Source organism: Camelina sativa, chromosome 10, assembly GCF_000633955.1.
Source record: "Camelina sativa cultivar DH55 chromosome 10, Cs, whole genome shotgun sequence".
Lineage (NCBI taxonomy): Eukaryota > Viridiplantae > Streptophyta > Magnoliopsida > Brassicales > Brassicaceae > Camelina > Camelina sativa.
Window position 1 is genome coordinate 8,841,680 of NC_025694.1, and position 17,726 is coordinate 8,859,405.

The 17,726-nt window shown below is 34.8% G+C and overlaps 4 protein-coding genes across 4 annotated transcripts in view; 2 read left to right on the forward strand and 2 right to left on the reverse strand.

Annotated features, from left to right (window-relative positions):
- The window catches only part of LOC104718040 (methyl-CpG-binding domain-containing protein 1-like), a 5,290-nt gene extending 3,970 nt beyond the window's left edge, over positions 1-1,320 (forward strand). The window contains exons 2-3 of the mRNA XM_010435700.2: positions 38-129; positions 616-1,320. Of these exons, the coding sequence (XP_010434002.1) occupies positions 85-129; positions 616-1,128 (558 nt within the window). The 5' untranslated portion in view covers positions 38-84 and the 3' untranslated portion in view covers positions 1,129-1,320. The remainder of the gene's footprint in view (positions 1-37; positions 130-615) is intronic.
- LOC104718041 lies at positions 6,975-9,150 on the forward strand. The gene is made up of 7 exons (XM_010435701.2): positions 6,975-7,201; positions 7,454-7,913; positions 7,995-8,209; positions 8,314-8,394; positions 8,485-8,560; positions 8,658-8,741; positions 8,828-9,150. Exons 2-7 carry the CDS (start codon positions 7,472-7,474, stop codon positions 8,953-8,955), a joined length of 1,026 nt encoding a protein of 341 aa, XP_010434003.1. The 5' UTR covers positions 6,975-7,201; positions 7,454-7,471; the 3' UTR covers positions 8,956-9,150.
- LOC104718042 (jacalin-related lectin 45-like) lies at positions 10,687-11,935 on the reverse strand. The gene is made up of 3 exons (XM_010435702.2): positions 11,906-11,935; positions 11,185-11,649; positions 10,687-11,102 (listed from the first exon to the last, which is right to left on the reverse strand). Exons 1-3 carry the CDS (start codon positions 11,933-11,935, stop codon positions 10,791-10,793), a joined length of 807 nt encoding a protein of 268 aa, XP_010434004.2. The 3' UTR covers positions 10,687-10,790.
- LOC104718043 (jacalin-related lectin 45-like) lies at positions 12,881-15,082 on the reverse strand. Its single transcript, XM_010435703.1, has 6 exons — positions 15,035-15,082; positions 14,678-14,876; positions 14,451-14,576; positions 13,929-14,369; positions 13,379-13,843; positions 12,881-13,296 (listed from the first exon to the last, which is right to left on the reverse strand). The coding sequence occupies exons 2-6, from the start codon at positions 14,864-14,866 to the stop codon at positions 12,985-12,987; spliced, it is 1,533 nt and encodes a 510-aa protein (XP_010434005.1). The 5' UTR covers positions 14,867-14,876; positions 15,035-15,082; the 3' UTR covers positions 12,881-12,984.

The window sequence follows — 17,726 nt, forward strand, 5'->3', positions numbered from 1 at the left end:
TTTTTTTTTTTTTTTTTTTTTGTTCCTTTTACGGCAGTGAATTGGAAGAAGTCTCTCTCGGTCACCGGCAAAAAAAGTGGGAAGATGGATGCGAAATCAGCAGCATCAGCGTCATCAACCACCGCTAAGGTATAGTAGTAAAACACCCACTTTACTTCACTGCACACACTTCGATTTCGCTTTGTGTCTGTTAATATTATACTAACAGATCTTATGCAGTTTATGTTCCGTACAATTCAATTCTGTCTCTCTAACTTGGAGATTTTCTCAGTTGAGAGACATCATTTAACATATTAGCTTTATTGAACATAAGTTTTGCTCTATCCGTTTGGGGAATCAGGCTTTTATTATTACCCTCTTTATGAATGTGTTTGCTATATTTTTGTGGTTCCGGACTGTATTTTAGAAGAAGGGGTCTTGAAAAGTGTGAAACTTTGTGTTCTCTAGGCATGTTTTCTAGTCTTTGCCATAGATTAAGACGAGCTGTGTGAATCAACCTGTTGTAGCATGGTTCTTGTTTGGTTATATTTTATCCAAGTGGCATGTGTGTGTGTGTGTGTGAGAGAGTGTGGTTCTCTTTTTTTTCACAGAGATTCCATATTCGTATATGTGCAGAGAAAATTCATTGCTTCAGGGAGGTCGATTGATATCTACGCTGTTGAATGTAAACTTTGCTTGAAGTGGAGGAAGATTGATACTCAAGAAGAGTATGAGGAGATCAGAAGTAGACAACGAGAGGACCCATTTGTGTGCAACAAGAAAGAAGGTGTTTCCTGTAAAGATGCTGCAGACCTGAACTATGATTCCTCCAGAACATGGGCCATTGACAAGCCTGGCTTGCCTAGAACACCAAGAGGGTTCAAGAGGAGCTTAATTCTGAGAAAGGACTACTCGAAAGTGGATGCTTACTACATAACTCCTACTGGGAAGAGGCTCAAGTCTCGCAACGAAATCGCAGCATTCATTGAAGCCAACCAGGATTATAGTTATGCACCGCTTGAAGATTTCAATTTCACTGTCCCAAAGGTGATGGAAGATACTCTCCCTAGTACTACTACTGTCCATGGTGGTCTAACTATCAGGTCAAGACCCAGAATCATAAGCCATCCAAGGAAAATTATTAATTGAGCTACTCAGTGCTTCCGAGTCTCCAAGCTTCTGATGCTGTTCTCGGAATGATCTTGGATCTCTAGGTTCTAGTTCGTTTAGTTTTTGTAAGGGGTTTAGGTTGAACTTGTGACTTTATAATGTATTTCAAACCCATCTCTTTAGACTCTGATTTGGTCGTTATTTTAATGAATGATGAGATTTGCTTCTCTTTTTTCGTTATGTCCCACTAATGTCCAACAAGTCTCTCACACTAATGACCATCACCACTTGAAATATGCATGGTTCATGAGAGTATTGTCTGCAACACGAGGTCGATCTCAAGAATGTAGAGTAAGTGCAAAACGAACTAGCATGGAAGAATCAAGTACTTGCCTATCTTTCTGTTGATTTTGTGGCTCTTCTCGTTGATCTTCAACATGTAAATTTGAACTGGTTTTGAAATACACAAGTGTAATTTTTGGTAAACTTAAAAATATACTCCATGACCATTTTTGTTTGTGTATTTTATATGCATATCACTTTTCATAATTATTTCTAGGAGAGACCAAAGTGCTTCTCCTCACAGTGAAGTTTTTTTGGTCCTCAAGGACTATAAGGTGTCCACGAACAGTCCAGATTCTGCAGCTTAGACCATTATCAGGTTTGATTCTAATCCTGTAGATAGCCGTAGCTCTCTGTTTCAAAATCTGCCTAAACAGCCAGGTTGCTAAGGTGAAAGGATGTTGTGTTTAATCCACCCAACAAGACTAATATACCAGTTGTTGCATCGAGTAATAATAGCTATTTAAAAATCGTAGACTCTGTAAATCGATTAAATGGTGTCACATAGTAAGTCTAAACTCATGAAAAGGAAACCTACAAGTGCAAAAGAATCTCAAGAGATAAGGAAATGCTTTGCAAGCACACAAAACCGTAACAAGTAAGTAAGTATATTTCTACTCTAAGTTCCTTGAGTGTGTATCACAAATCTGAATTTCTAAAAACTCGTTTCAGCCATGTCTTCTTGTCGACTCGACTCTACTCTACAGGTTTGCTTCCGTCCGGTTAAGCTAGTGGTTCCGGATTAAAGTCACATCCAACTGCAACAAGTAAAGTTGATGTCTTATTGGGCAGAAACAAATAACCCAAAAATTCCAATAAAGTATAGTTGAGAAAGAGAGTAATTACCACAACATTTCCATCAGTGATAAGCCTATAAGCTATTGCAGTTCCTCCAAACACACCAGATAGTGTAACATTGAGAGTTCCAGTCCCATTTGGGAAGACTCCGCCCATTAGCTGTATTATATCATCACGGCCCTGCAATTCATATTTCAATCAATAACCTGTTGCATGAATCTCTTCTTCTTCTTTTTTTTTTTTGTCTAAAGTAAACATATACCAAGTTTGTCAGCATCTCGTGGCGTGTAACAGAGTATACAGTGCCATCTGAAATTTTCCCTGTTGCATTTCTAACGTAGATGATCTGACCGGTCCTCTGAGAAAGCGATGCTAACGATCCACAGATTTCCTGGCACCAAAGATACAAAACAAAAACGTCACACTTTGAAAAGAACAGTTTCTATAAAGTTTGGAAGAATTGAAAGGGTATAACATACTCGATTAGTGGTGAATGTGAGCATTATGTGTTCCCTGAAGAATATGATTTAAAAAAAAAACCCTCTTTATTTCCAAAACTTTGTAAAGCAAGAAGACAAAACTGCAACTAGATAGAAGTATAGAAAACCTTGCAGCTGGTGGAAGCACTCGCGGGACTGGTACCTCTTCCTGTAGTACTCTTCGCATTAGATATTTCACCTGCATTAGTAAGAAGGAAACAAAAGCTGTGAATACCTCTTGAAGCAGAGACTTTTTAAAATGTAACTAAAAGTAACAACTATTAAACTATACCTCAACATCTCCATGAGACACAAGCCGGATGCCTCTACAAGGACCACCATCAATACCAGAAAGTGTAACTAGGACCTCAACAGTCCTCCATACATTTAGGTGTGGTGGATAGATTGTACCAATGATGGCCTCAATTCGGCGAGGACCCTGTTTTTTCCAAAAGACGATCAAGAAACGTTGTTTTGCATGTGCAAAAACCTGAATTGATTATTATTCGAAAACAAATTAACAGAGACTTACGCCGAATGTGACAGATTCTGGATAACCTCTCTGCGTCAGCTCAGCTTGAGAGATAAGGCCTGTTGCAGACAACGGTAGGATGGTCATGTTGTTAGACACAGCGAGTTCAATGAGATCACTTTACTTGTTTTTAATGAGATCAATGCAATCACCCCAAGCGAGTTCTCTATCAATTTCAAAGATCTATGTTCTCTAAAGATCAAACCAAACCAAGCGAATTCAACACTAGATTCACCAAGATGCAAAATCTCACGAAAACAATCTCTATAAAACAATCTCATCGATTCAGCAAGCATATAACAGAGATGTCTTGCGTACCAAGAAAACGAATTGAAAGCATGAAACGAGGAAAAAAGAAGAAGATGAAGAATTGTACATCGCTGGTGGCTGTGGCTGTTGTTCAGCAGACATGGTAGAGTAGAGTTCTTCTTGATCGTTCACACCCGCTTAAGAATCTCTCAGTAAGTTTCTCGAGAAAATAAAAGAAACAAGAATCTTTCTCGAGAAAAAAAATGAAGCGCAGTAGAAAAAAGATAAAAGAATGAAACGACGTAAGTTTGTTTTATAGAAAAAGAAAAACATGGGTAGATTACCTCCACGTGGATTTGTCAGCAAATAATAACCGTTTGATGGATCCACATTCGTATACTCCCAGTCTCCCAGGCCCAGCTTATACGGTTATTATGACGTGGCAATGGCATCATCCCTCCACGTGGACTACCGTTGGGTTTCTAAGCAATTCCTAACCGTCGATCGTTGACCGTTGGGCATCTCTCTGCTCTCAGACGTTGACCCTCATAAATTAAGCAATGAGAGAGCATGATCAAATTACAGGAATGGTTTCCGAATGACTCGAACCATCTGCCAGTCACAGCTCTACTTCTGTGAAACACATAGTTCCTGAAGATGATTCTTTATTAAATTCGTGTGAGAGGCATTGATACAAGTCTTTTCTCTTATTCTTGGTATATATATGTCAACTTATCATAACATCACTGAATGAAGTTGTTTTTGGGCTTACTAATATATGTATATGATTAGAACTTTAGTCATGTGGATGATTGCTGAAACGAGGGGATTGCAAGTAGTTTCTATTCTTTTGTTTTGATTAATGCTAACTGATTCGCTTTAGAGCCATGCTTTTGACAATAATGACACACTACCCCAACCGCATATTTTTGTGAACTTGATATGTTCTGTTCATTAATGTTTCCATGATCTTTAATGCATTCCCAATATGTCAAAATGCAGTTTTGTACATTTTTTAAGACAGCGGTACGTGGTTGCAATATCACTATTGCCAGTTTTACTCGAATTCCTTCAGCGATGGAGATGGTGAGATAACCGTTTCACTACACCTTTGTGGCTTTGTTGCGTTTGGTGAGTCCAAGATACATATATATCCCAATCTCCGTTTTGTTTGCTTGTTTGTTTCATTGCACCTTAACGATGCCAATTCTTTTTTCTGATCCAAAGCCTTCCTCGCTTGCTTTCCAGGTACTGAACATAGCATTTGCCGTAAATAATCACAAAATTAATGTTGGTCACTCGTACTCGTATACCACAACTATTGAGGTAATACAACTCTCACTTGATTATCGAGTCAATACAAGTAAAATCTTTGGACATATACACCATCAAAGCTTTGAAAAGCTTGTTTATTTCTTTTCTTGAATCAAGTATTTGGAAGTGATCAAATGTAATGGTTCGTGCCATTGCACACTACAGAAGATATGAAGAAGTAGCCGTCACTTGGAGGTTTAGACAATGCGAGCATGTCGGAGATGGAGCCGCTTCAGTTTCTATATAGACCTTTAGACTTAAAACTTTTGGAATTGAAATTTGATTTGTGTATTTATCAATATACCTTGTCTTGTGTAAATTTGCTTTAGTGCCTTTCGTGGATGTTTTGTCCCTATCTTTTTATTTTTTTTGTGAAAATAAAATTTCTCAAGTATCTATCTTTTTACACACAACAAACATGTTCATTTGATATTCACATTTCATAAATATACATTTTCATTGTGATCTATAGATGATAATAACATGGATTGACGATATCTATCATATATTTGGATATAGATCGGAATAGTGAGATTACTCAAGTCTGAAAAGTCCTTGATGCTTTTCTTATTAATGCAAGAGAGGTGCTCGCTTCAACTACAATGGTGTCTTGTGTAAAAGCCCACACTATATCTGATTCTTGCTCACTTGAAATCCATGGGCATCTACAAAAAAAAAAAAAAAAAAAATTGATAATTATAAAACTTATTAGGGATTTAACTAAAGGAAACAAAATATATAATTTTCTGTAAATTATGCCATGTTTAGAAAACTATCCATGAATTACACTCATGTGTACCTATAGCTTTAAATTATGTACACTTTTCCACTCTCTCTTTTAAGTATAGGTGAACATTATTATTGAATGTATTTTGCATATACCAAAAACCTAAGAAAAGAAATATACCATTTTTACCTGTTTTTGATTATAATTAACAAAAAGTGGTATGACATTATTCATGCAAACTATTTGTACTCTGGATTTAGTTTTTTGAAATAAGCTAGTGAATTATATACGATGGCAAAAAAAAAATTAATTTAGATCAACCAATTATTTTTAGTTATAAGTAATAAATACTCAAAATTTTAACTTTTATTATGTTGTTAATATAAAAATTAAACAAATACGAAATTGCAAGGAAAGTCATTTAAATAACTAAAGAAAAATCCAATTAAAGTAATAAAGTATATAGAAAATGGATTTAAGAAATATTAAAACTATAAAATCATTAGCAAATCACTGCGTGACATATGTAAGACATAGTTTCTGCTGAGTAAAAAAGAAAAAAAAAATCTAAAATCCTGATTATTCTTGTTTTGAGCTCAATGAATGGACTTTCCGATCAATCTTATGATGGTGATTTTGGTTTTGTGTTATGAAATTTTAGTTTTGAGTAAAATAATATATAAATGGTAAACTATATTGAGAAAAACGTCGTTTTAACCATAAACTTTTTTAAAAAAGTCATCTATATCATCAATTTTGTCTGCGGAGATTTAAAAACACAGAGTTGTAGTTGACTTCCCATTTGAAACATTTTTGACCAGGGCAAAAACCTCATTTTATAATTTAAGGTGACACAACAGTTAACACCGTTAGCAATTCTGTTATGATGTCGTCGTTAATAAGTTTGTTTGAGACAAAACGACGTTGTTTGGCTTCGCTTCAGATATATAGGATATACTTTGGATAAATATTATATACATAAATTTTCCATGTTTATTTTAAAATTACAACATTACTGTATTAAGATAATAAAATGTTTTTTTTTTTTTGGAAAGGGAAAAATTACCATTAAATGTAATTTCCAATTACCAAAAAGTTAACAAAAAAAAGAAATATATCAATTGTAATCCGTTTTAGAATAAAATAATGTGGCAAGATTTTATGTCTGTATGTTATAATTGTTATTCATGCATAATATACGTTGGCAACAAAAAAACAACAATTTTTACTTTTTAGTTATAAAGTTATATAAATATCCAAAATTTTAACTTTTCTTCTTTTTTCAATACTAATTTTTTTTATAACTAATACGAAATTGAGAGGGAACTCATTAAAATAATTTTTAAAAATCACAATTCAATTAATAAAAAAATATATTAGATATTTAACAAAATAGTAAAAAAGTTGTAAAATTATGCAACATGTTTAGAAATAAATCCACGAGAGCAGGAAGACCAAAAATTACAGGAAAGGTGTCCGGTGCCCAAAACCATCAGCCAATCATATAGCGACTTGTGTAATTCCTCAAGATTCATTCTTATTATTCCTGAATTCCTTCTTCTTCTTCTGCTGCTGCTGAGGCAAAATAAAAGTTTCCTCAAACGATATAACTCGAGAGTAGTAGTAGTCTTCTCTCTCTCGTCTTTCGATCAATCTCCTTTGTTGTTTGAGGTATGTCGATCAATCTCCTTCAATTCCTATGATGTTTGTTTGATTTTGGTTTTTGTGTGTTTTTGAATTTTTCGATTTGGGGTTTCTCGTTAGGGTTTTGATTTATATGTTATTGCTCTGTCGTACTTTTTCGATTTTGATTTTTTTTTTTAGAGGATTCGTTTTTGTGATATTTTTTCACTCTTGAAATTGCTTTTGTAAGTCTAGAGAATTTGAGATCTCTTATGGAATTGTGTTTTTTTTTGTGTTAAGTTTATCCAAGGGGGGAAGATGCAAGGAGGTGGTGGTGGTAGAGATCCTTTTGGTGGATTTGGTTTTGGAGGAGGCTCTTTTGGTGGTCTTAATAATGGTCCTCCTCAAAATCTCATGTCCAGTTTTTTCGGTGGAAGAGATCCGTTTGATGATCCTTTCTTCACCCAGCCTTTTGGTGGTGGCGGCGGCGGCATGTTTCACTCCAATTTCTTTGGAGGTTCCAGCATGAATCCTTTTCCAGAAATGCGTCCTCCACCCGGTTTTATTGATCAGCCACCAGGACCAAGTCGATCATCAGCACGTGGACCGATTATTGAAGAGATTGATTCTGATGATGATGAGAAGGAAGAAGAAGAAGAAGAAGAAGAAAAAGGGAAAGAGAAGAAGAGAGGGAGTCTTGGCAAACATGGCCGGTCCAGCAGTGAGGCTGATACTGAATATGCTAGAGTAGAAGCGGAAGGTGGTGATTACAACAACCTTAGTTGTAAAGCGGACTGTTTCTATTGGAACTGAATGTGTTTTTCTTTTATGTTTGATGCAGAGAGAAGGAACAGAGAGTTGCTATACATGAATGCAAATCCGGAGAGAAGGAACTCACAGCAAATGCAGAACATGAATGTTAGTGGTATGGTGAACAATGGACTATGGCAACCACAAACCCGTAGTTATAGTTTCCACAGCTCCTCTGTTACTTACGGTGGTCAGAACGGTAACTACTACACTTCTTCCAAGACCAGACGGACTGGAAGTGATGGGGTCAGTTTTTCACTTTTACTAGTGTGTGTGTGTGTGTGTGTGTGATGTGTGTGTAAGAATGTTAGCTTACGCTTATAGCTAAAACCGGTCTTACTGTGATACAGTTAACTCTTGAAGAAAGCAGAGAGGCCAACACTGCAACGCGGGAAGCTGCACACAGGATCTCGAGAGGCCTTCATAACAAGGTAGTTTCTACATTACAGAGTTGAGGAAAATGAATTAATTTATCTTGTCTTGCTGGATCTCATATATAAGTGATCTTCTTATGCTTCCAGGGCCACACAGTTGCTCGTAAACTTAGCTCAGATGGTCGTGTTGATACAACGCAGACCTTGCACAATTTAAACGAAGGTATAAGTAACACTTTCTCGTTAAGCTTCAGATAGATTCTTTAGTGGATGTGAGATACTTATTTACCGTTTGCTTTTTCAATTGCAAAATTCTGCAGATGAATTGGCTGACTTTGAGCAGTCTTGGAGTGGAAATGCCAGAAGGCAAATGCAGTTACCTGGTCGGTCTGGTTCCTTTGGCAGTAAGTATTCAACTTACGCCTTTTTTTGTGTGTGTTGTACCTTCCTTTGGGAACACTGAGTAATCATCTCTTTGATATATTTACAGGCGGTCTTGTAAACAGAGAGCAACCAGTGTTGCTTCCCTCGACTGATCCAAGTCCTTCTCATGCACGATCAGAACCATCAAGAAGAACAAAAGGTGCAATGAATCTAAGAGGACATGGCAGAAACTAATCTTGGACCACATGTCCGGTTTCTAAAAAGGCTTTAGGGCATGCGACCAGAGACTATTTACTGTACTTTGGTTGCAATATTACTGTAACTTGTATGATGACATGATATGAGGGTTTTAACTACTGCTTCTTGATGATAATTATCTATGTATCTTTTGTTACATTTATCAGTTCTAGTTACCTATAATTAGATAAAGGTTATTTTTCAGTTTTACAAAATTCATAACTATGGTTATGAGTGTTCCTGATCGACATAAATAGAAGAGACGTATCACTTTGTTGTTAAAGAGAGGTAAAAACAACAACAACGACCAAGACAGCATAAGATAGTAATAGAAGATTACTTTTTAGAATCTTAATACACGCATAGTCGCATAGGTCCACTAATTTGTGTAATTGTGTACATAGCATAGGTCCACCAATTTGATTCTCATTATGCTTTGTTGTAGAGTCATATGTTCAGAGATCATTTCTACTTATAAAAATTTGGTATATCACACACAAGATTAGCGTACAAAATGAATGAATGTGTGTGTGCCTACACTGGCACCTTACTTTCTCCAAATCATTTGTTTTGGGCAACACGAGATTGATTCTCGGTGGAGTGATGTTTTCGTGAAGTATATAATATTCCTTCTTCTTCTCTAGTATTTATAGAAATTATACTTTACAGCACCAGAAGGACCAACGACAAATTAGAGAAATTTCCATTAGCAAAAAATAAAAATAAAGCTTGAAAAAAATGTCGATCAATTAATTACGGTCAACAACAATGATTTTTACACATTTTCTGATTTTAACTATTTTCTTCCAGTATATGGAAAAAAATTAAAAGAATGCAAGCAAAAACAATGTGAATCTACTACAGCTTCACTTGATAAAATAAAATTTTTAAATTATTCGAAAAACAGAGCAAATTATATATACACTAATATCAATTACATTTTAAGAATATTTGGCTATTTATCATCCAATTTTAGAATCAATTTAAATAAATAATCTGTGTAAAACTATAAATATGGTGTGGATCACATGTTTTACAAGTCAGATACTAAGAGTAGTATATTATATTCATTCCTCATTGTAGTGTATTAAGAGTAGTATAGTATAGTATATTATGTTGCGAAGTCAAAATTATTATGCATGGTCATGGACAAAGACAAAAGTAAGTGACGAATGACTTTTTAGATTGTCGTTTTCTCTCTCGTCTCAAAAGAACTACAAAAACATAAAATTCTTGTTTTCGCATGGTTGCAGATATTTTGTTCCGTAGAAAATTAAATTATCGTTCGTATTAGTAACCGTTTCCACTTTTAAAAAGTAGGTTTTATTGAAATTAATATTTTGAATACAACTTGCAAGAAAATTTGTAACTTGTTAGGTGAAAAAAGGTTTCAACTTTGTGAATTATATTGATTCTTACAAGACTGATCACAACAATGAGTTTCTATAACCCTTTTACCAGTGAATGTGAAACTATGTTGATATTGATAGATCTCGCAAGTGGAGAATGAGTTTATGTGATAGTGACAAAAATATGCATGTAATGGTAAATGCACCTTTTGCTTCTTAGATTTGGAACCGAAAGATCATTGTTAGCGTTTCTCTGTTGCATTTTTAATGGATTAAGTTAGCTAACATTTGAAGTATTTATATAATAATATGTTATTGAAGAAATTTTGATAACTAGTGTAAATATAAAAACAGAGTATAAAACAGAGTACTTCTTATTCAAATGGAATTCTAGAAACACCAAACCATGACGATAACATAAAAAGGTACTTAGGGAGAGCATATCTATATATAGCTTTTGCTCTTTCTAAATAAAAAAAAGTTTTAAGGGTTATCGATTGGCTTGACGTAAACACCAATTTGATGAACAGTGTCAAATGCAAACTTGCCATGGAACCCAACAATCTTGTGACCTTCCATACCCAACACGAACGATTCTCCCACATACTCATGATCTTCTTCTTCGTTCCCCAACGCTTCATATGTTATACCCTTGTTTGTCTTGAACTTAAGCATCGTTATGTATTTGAATCCAATCAGTTCAATTAATTCACGCGCCATTCCAGAAAGTCGCAGTCTTTGACCGTAGTGTCCTTCAACGGATGTGATATATTCATCTCCTAAACAAAGCTTAAACTATACCAAAAACGCAACATAAAACTATATTAACATTAAAAAGTTCATTGGGTATAAATAATTCGAGAAATAGAACAAATACCTCTTTGATATCATCACCTGGGATGATCTTCACGTGATCGTTTCCATTTACAGTTTGGTACTGTCCGTCGGCGTATCCGTTGACGTACTCAAACTTGACCGCCTTCACAACTGAGTGTTCTCTTGATACTATTATCTTGTAAACACCTTCGTGGATCCCATCATCCCACTCCTCGCAACCAGGATCCCCACCTTTTGCTTCTAGTTTCTTCACTGGTGGAGCTACCACCACCGCAAAATTTGCTCCGAGAGAAGTGACACGATTACCGTAAGACCTTCCTCGGAACCCGACAAGCTTATCAAACCCTTTTGCCATGATGACGAATTTGGTACCATTCGGTTTCCCAAATACCTCAGAGTCTCTATCCTTTGATGTTTTGAAGGTTAAAGACGAAATGAAACCATATCTATCGTAGAATCCCTCAATGGACTTTATGTACTCGTCATTTTCATAGTCCAGCACAAACTACAGAACCAGGGTTACATTATAAGTAAAGTAGTGGATAAAAACAGAACATGCATTCAAGAAACCAATATTTATATATATATACCTCTTTACGTTCTTGTAANTAGAGAGACTTAATAAAAAAAAAATGTAAATGAATGGTGAAAGTAAAAATTAGAGAGAGTGATTTGTAACCTTTAGAATTTCTTAGCTCTTGTTGTGAGAGTGGTGATGAATGAGTTGCTGTGGTTTATGTGTGTATTTAACGACCCTTTACTTGAAACTGTTTGGTNTGATTTTTACACATTTTCTGATTTTAACTATTTTCTTCCAGTATATGGAAAAAAATTAAAAGAATGCAAGCAAAAACAATGTGAATCTACTACAGCTTCACTTGATAAAATAAAATTTTTAAATTATTCGAAAAACAGAGCAAATTATATATACACTAATATCAATTACATTTTAAGAATATTTGGCTATTTATCATCCAATTTTAGAATCAATTTAAATAAATAATCTGTGTAAAACTATAAATATGGTGTGGATCACATGTTTTACAAGTCAGATACTAAGAGTAGTATATTATATTCATTCCTCATTGTAGTGTATTAAGAGTAGTATAGTATAGTATATTATGTTGCGAAGTCAAAATTATTATGCATGGTCATGGACAAAGACAAAAGTAAGTGACGAATGACTTTTTAGATTGTCGTTTTCTCTCTCGTCTCAAAAGAACTACAAAAACATAAAATTCTTGTTTTCGCATGGTTGCAGATATTTTGTTCCGTAGAAAATTAAATTATCGTTCGTATTAGTAACCGTTTCCACTTTTAAAAAGTAGGTTTTATTGAAATTAATATTTTGAATACAACTTGCAAGAAAATTTGTAACTTGTTAGGTGAAAAAAGGTTTCAACTTTGTGAATTATATTGATTCTTACAAGACTGATCACAACAATGAGTTTCTATAACCCTTTTACCAGTGAATGTGAAACTATGTTGATATTGATAGATCTCGCAAGTGGAGAATGAGTTTATGTGATAGTGACAAAAATATGCATGTAATGGTAAATGCACCTTTTGCTTCTTAGATTTGGAACCGAAAGATCATTGTTAGCGTTTCTCTGTTGCATTTTTAATGGATTAAGTTAGCTAACATTTGAAGTATTTATATAATAATATGTTATTGAAGAAATTTTGATAACTAGTGTAAATATAAAAACAGAGTATAAAACAGAGTACTTCTTATTCAAATGGAATTCTAGAAACACCAAACCATGACGATAACATAAAAAGGTACTTAGGGAGAGCATATCTATATATAGCTTTTGCTCTTTCTAAATAAAAAAAAGTTTTAAGGGTTATCGATTGGCTTGACGTAAACACCAATTTGATGAACAGTGTCAAATGCAAACTTGCCATGGAACCCAACAATCTTGTGACCTTCCATACCCAACACGAACGATTCTCCCACATACTCATGATCTTCTTCTTCGTTCCCCAACGCTTCATATGTTATACCCTTGTTTGTCTTGAACTTAAGCATCGTTATGTATTTGAATCCAATCAGTTCAATTAATTCACGCGCCATTCCAGAAAGTCGCAGTCTTTGACCGTAGTGTCCTTCAACGGATGTGATATATTCATCTCCTAAACAAAGCTTAAACTATACCAAAAACGCAACATAAAACTATATTAACATTAAAAAGTTCATTGGGTATAAATAATTCGAGAAATAGAACAAATACCTCTTTGATATCATCACCTGGGATGATCTTCACGTGATCGTTTCCATTTACAGTTTGGTACTGTCCGTCGGCGTATCCGTTGACGTACTCAAACTTGACCGCCTTCACAACTGAGTGTTCTCTTGATACTATTATCTTGTAAACACCTTCGTGGATCCCATCATCCCACTCCTCGCAACCAGGATCCCCACCTTTTGCTTCTAGTTTCTTCACTGGTGGAGCTACCACCACCGCAAAATTTGCTCCGAGAGAAGTGACACGATTACCGTAAGACCTTCCTCGGAACCCGACAAGCTTATCAAACCCTTTTGCCATGATGACGAATTTGGTACCATTCGGTTTCCCAAATACCTCAGAGTCTCTATCCTTTGATGTTTTGAAGGTTAAAGACGAAATGAAACCATATCTATCGTAGAATCCCTCAATGGACTTTATGTACTCGTCATTTTCATAGTCCAGCACAAACTACAGAACCAGGGTTACATTATAAGTAAAGTAGTGGATAAAAACAGAACATGCATTCAAGAAACCAATATTTATATATATATACCTCTTTACGTTCTTGTAACTTTTTGCCGTGACAATATGTTATCAGCTGATCTCCATTACTGTATACGAATTCAACGGACGTGACACGATCAGCATCTTCTCCAACACGCACTTTCCTCACACAGTCGTAAACCCCATCGTCCCAAGCGTCCCCAACGATTCCACCATGAGGTTTTACTTGCTTGAAAGCACCAGAAACGAAGATAAAGTGAGCTCCTATAGAGCAGAGAAAGTCACCAAAGCGACCATGGAGCCCAACAAGTTTCGTTCCGTTTTTGCCTTTTAACTTGAACGCCTTGCTAAGCAAACCGGGCGAACCAAACACCTGAGATGTTCTCCCGCATGATGTCTTTAACTGAAGCTCCGACACCCCAAACTTAGACCTAGGATTCTCATCCATTCGACTAGTTTGTATAGTGAAATTTTCAAGTGGAGGGTTTAACTGAAAACAAGAAAAACAGAGCAATTACAAAATGGTACAACCATAAGCAGAACTGAAAACAGAGCAAACATAACAAACAACCTCCTCTAAGTCTAATCCATCCAGGTCCTCAATATTGATGATACGACTCTCAGATATGTAATCATCTCTAATCGTTCCCCAAATCAATGTGATGTACTCGTCTGGGTGATTAACTTCAAACTCAGCCTTAAACACAGAGCAAAACAGAGCAATTTTATAAACAAAGAATATCATTTAATCTCGTTGAAAGAGAGGGAGAGAGAATAATAATAAGACAAAAATAAGACCTGTGTTTGTGTTCCTGTCTTTTTTCCATGTTCTTGTTCCACGACTACTCCATCTCTCACGTACTCAATCTTGATGTAAGTGATGCCCTGAGAGCATTCTCCGACAATCACTTTCCTCACATAATCATTAACACCATCGTCGAATAGGTCTCCGTTGATGCCACCTTGATCTGTCACTCTTGTCGTCATTGTTTTTTTCCTGAAATATTCAAGTACGGTGTTTATTATTAAGAGCAAAACTCAAGAACAAGGTAAAGAAGAATATAACAAATGTACAGATGAGAGAGTAGAGAGACTTAATAAAAAAAAAATGTAAATGAATGGTGAAAGTAAAAATTAGAGAGAGTGATTTGTAACCTTTAGAATTTCTTAGCTCTTGTTGTGAGAGTGGTGATGAATGAGTTGCTGTGGTTTATGTGTGTATTTAACGACCCTTTACTTGAAACTGTTTGGTATGGTATGGACTGTTTGGTATGGACACTTTGCTTGAGTTTTTTATGTGGTAAAGATAACTTCTAAGTTCTAAGTGATAGATTACATTTAATTTTAAGAAAAATTATTGAAGAACTTGAACAATTGTCAAGATTCACATGTAAAATTCATGCCTACTTTATTGGTGTTTAGTTGTTAATAATGTAAAAGTGTTTGAATTATATTTTGCAAGTTTCAATTGGTATTCATCATTAAGTTATTAAAAGTGACAAAATTTTAATTTGACTTTAAAAAAAATGCAAAAATGCAAAAAAATACACAATAAAAGTAAGAAAATTGACCACGAGAAAAATACCATTATACCATAACCATCGTTTTAATTGCATGAATCAAAAGGTATGTAAAAACTTGGCTCTCATACCAACCGAAGCTTCTAGAGATAGGACTAGAGACAAACTATTAAAAACATGAAAATCTGTAAGAATACATGAGAAAAAAACCAGTATACATAAATACAATAGATATAGAACTTTTTGTTTTAACACTATGTTAAATAGTGGAACAAACTATTAAAAACACCAAAACTAATCACAAAGGCCGTTACAAAAAATATAGATTTTTAAATTTTAACATGTGTTAATTAGTTGAACAAACTATTAAAAGTAAGAAAACTTAGCACGAAGAGAAGACTGTTAAGTGGCATCTACGTATTAATAACAACTTTTAAAAATTTGACAATTGGACCCATAATTTTTATAAGTGAGGTCTATGCAAATCTCGTAGACTAATGTGAATAAGGGTTGTAACTTATAAGTGAGATTGTGAAGTCGAATCAGTATGGACAATGACATATGTATATAGTATAACTTAGTGAATACGCGTTGTAACTGAGATTTTTTTTATATATTTTTACACAATTCAAGTAATAAATTAATATTTTCTCTTCTCTTTCTAAATATAGATTTGATTTGGTCCTCTCAATTAACTCATAATTTCATATTATAGTTTTATACGTTTATTTATCACTATATTGATGATGACATATATCATATAATCTCTCAACTATTAATATCTTCTATAGATTTTTTTTCAATTTCTTCTACCGAGAGATTTCATAATTGTTGCCGCCTCTACGCTCTTAGGGCTCTTCCCTGCAAGTCGGCTTCGTAGTGTCGGAACGCAGCGTCAAGAGCCTGGCAGAGAAGACAGGTTTATCATCAATTCATAAAACCAAATTACAATGCAAGTTTTGGCTGGTGAAACCGGACATATACAATGTGACTTGATCAAGAAGCTAACCTGTAGCATGGGACGAACCAGTAAAGAAACCTGATTCCGGAGATCAGATTGCACGGACTCTTTCATCGCCTGAGTCATGAATGGTTAAGTATCACGGGGACAGTACACAGGAATAATAAGCCATATCTAATAAGTAATAAGCTTCAACTACAATCTTGACTCTTGAGCCAAGTTTACCAAAAAAAATTCATGTTTGTGTTGCATACTTGCATTGGTATGGAGAAATAAGCAATTTTATAAACAAATCAGATCGTTTAAACTCGTTGAGAGAGAGAGAGAATAATAATAGGAAATACAAAAGTAAAGATCACTGTGTTTGTGTTCCTGCCTTTTTTTCATGTTCTTGTTCCACGACTACTCCATCTCTCACGTACTCAGTGTTGATATAAGTAGTGCAGTGAGAGTTTTCTCCGAAAATCACTTTCCTCACATAATCGTTAACAACATCGTCGAATACGTCTCTGCTGATGCCACCTTGATCTGTCACTCTTGTCGACGTTACAAGACTCACAACTATAACCCTTTTACCAGTGAATGTGAAACTATGTGATATTGGTAGATATCGCTAGTGGAGAATGAGTTTATGTGATAGTGACAAAATATGCATGTAATGGTAAATGCACCTTTTGCTTTACATGCCACTTCTTAGATGCTTGTAATGGTAATGAGTTTCTGTTTCATTTATTAATTTTTTTTAGTGAATTAAGTTAAGTTTTGTTTGAAGTATTTATATAACAATATGTATAAGTATAATACATTCTTTATTGAAGAAAATTAGATAACTAGTGTAAATATAAAAATAGAGTACTTCTTTATTCAAATGGAAAAGCCATAAGGATTAAGGAGAATACTAGCAACAACAACCATGAAGATGACATAAAAAGGTAATTAAGGAGAGTCTAAAGCATACACACATGCTTTTGCACTTTATAAATAAAAAACTTTTAAGGGCTATCGATTGGCTTGACGTAAGCACCAATTCGATAAAGAGTATCATATGAAGACATGCCATGGAACCCAACAATCTTGTGACCTTCCATCCCCAACACGAACAATTCGCCCTCATAATCTTCTTCTTCGTTTCCCAACACTTGATATGTTATACCCTTGTTTGTCTTGAACTTAAGCATCGTTATGTATTTGAATCCAATCAGTTCAGTCAATTCACCTGAAAAACATAGTGAACCAAAGAGCTCACCTGAAAAAATTATCTCAGGGATTTAGGTAAATGTCACCCTATTCGTCTGAAAGAAAAAGAGTGAAGAAAATGGTTAGTAAACCAGTTGAAATTTCACATGATCTACAACAACAATTCGAT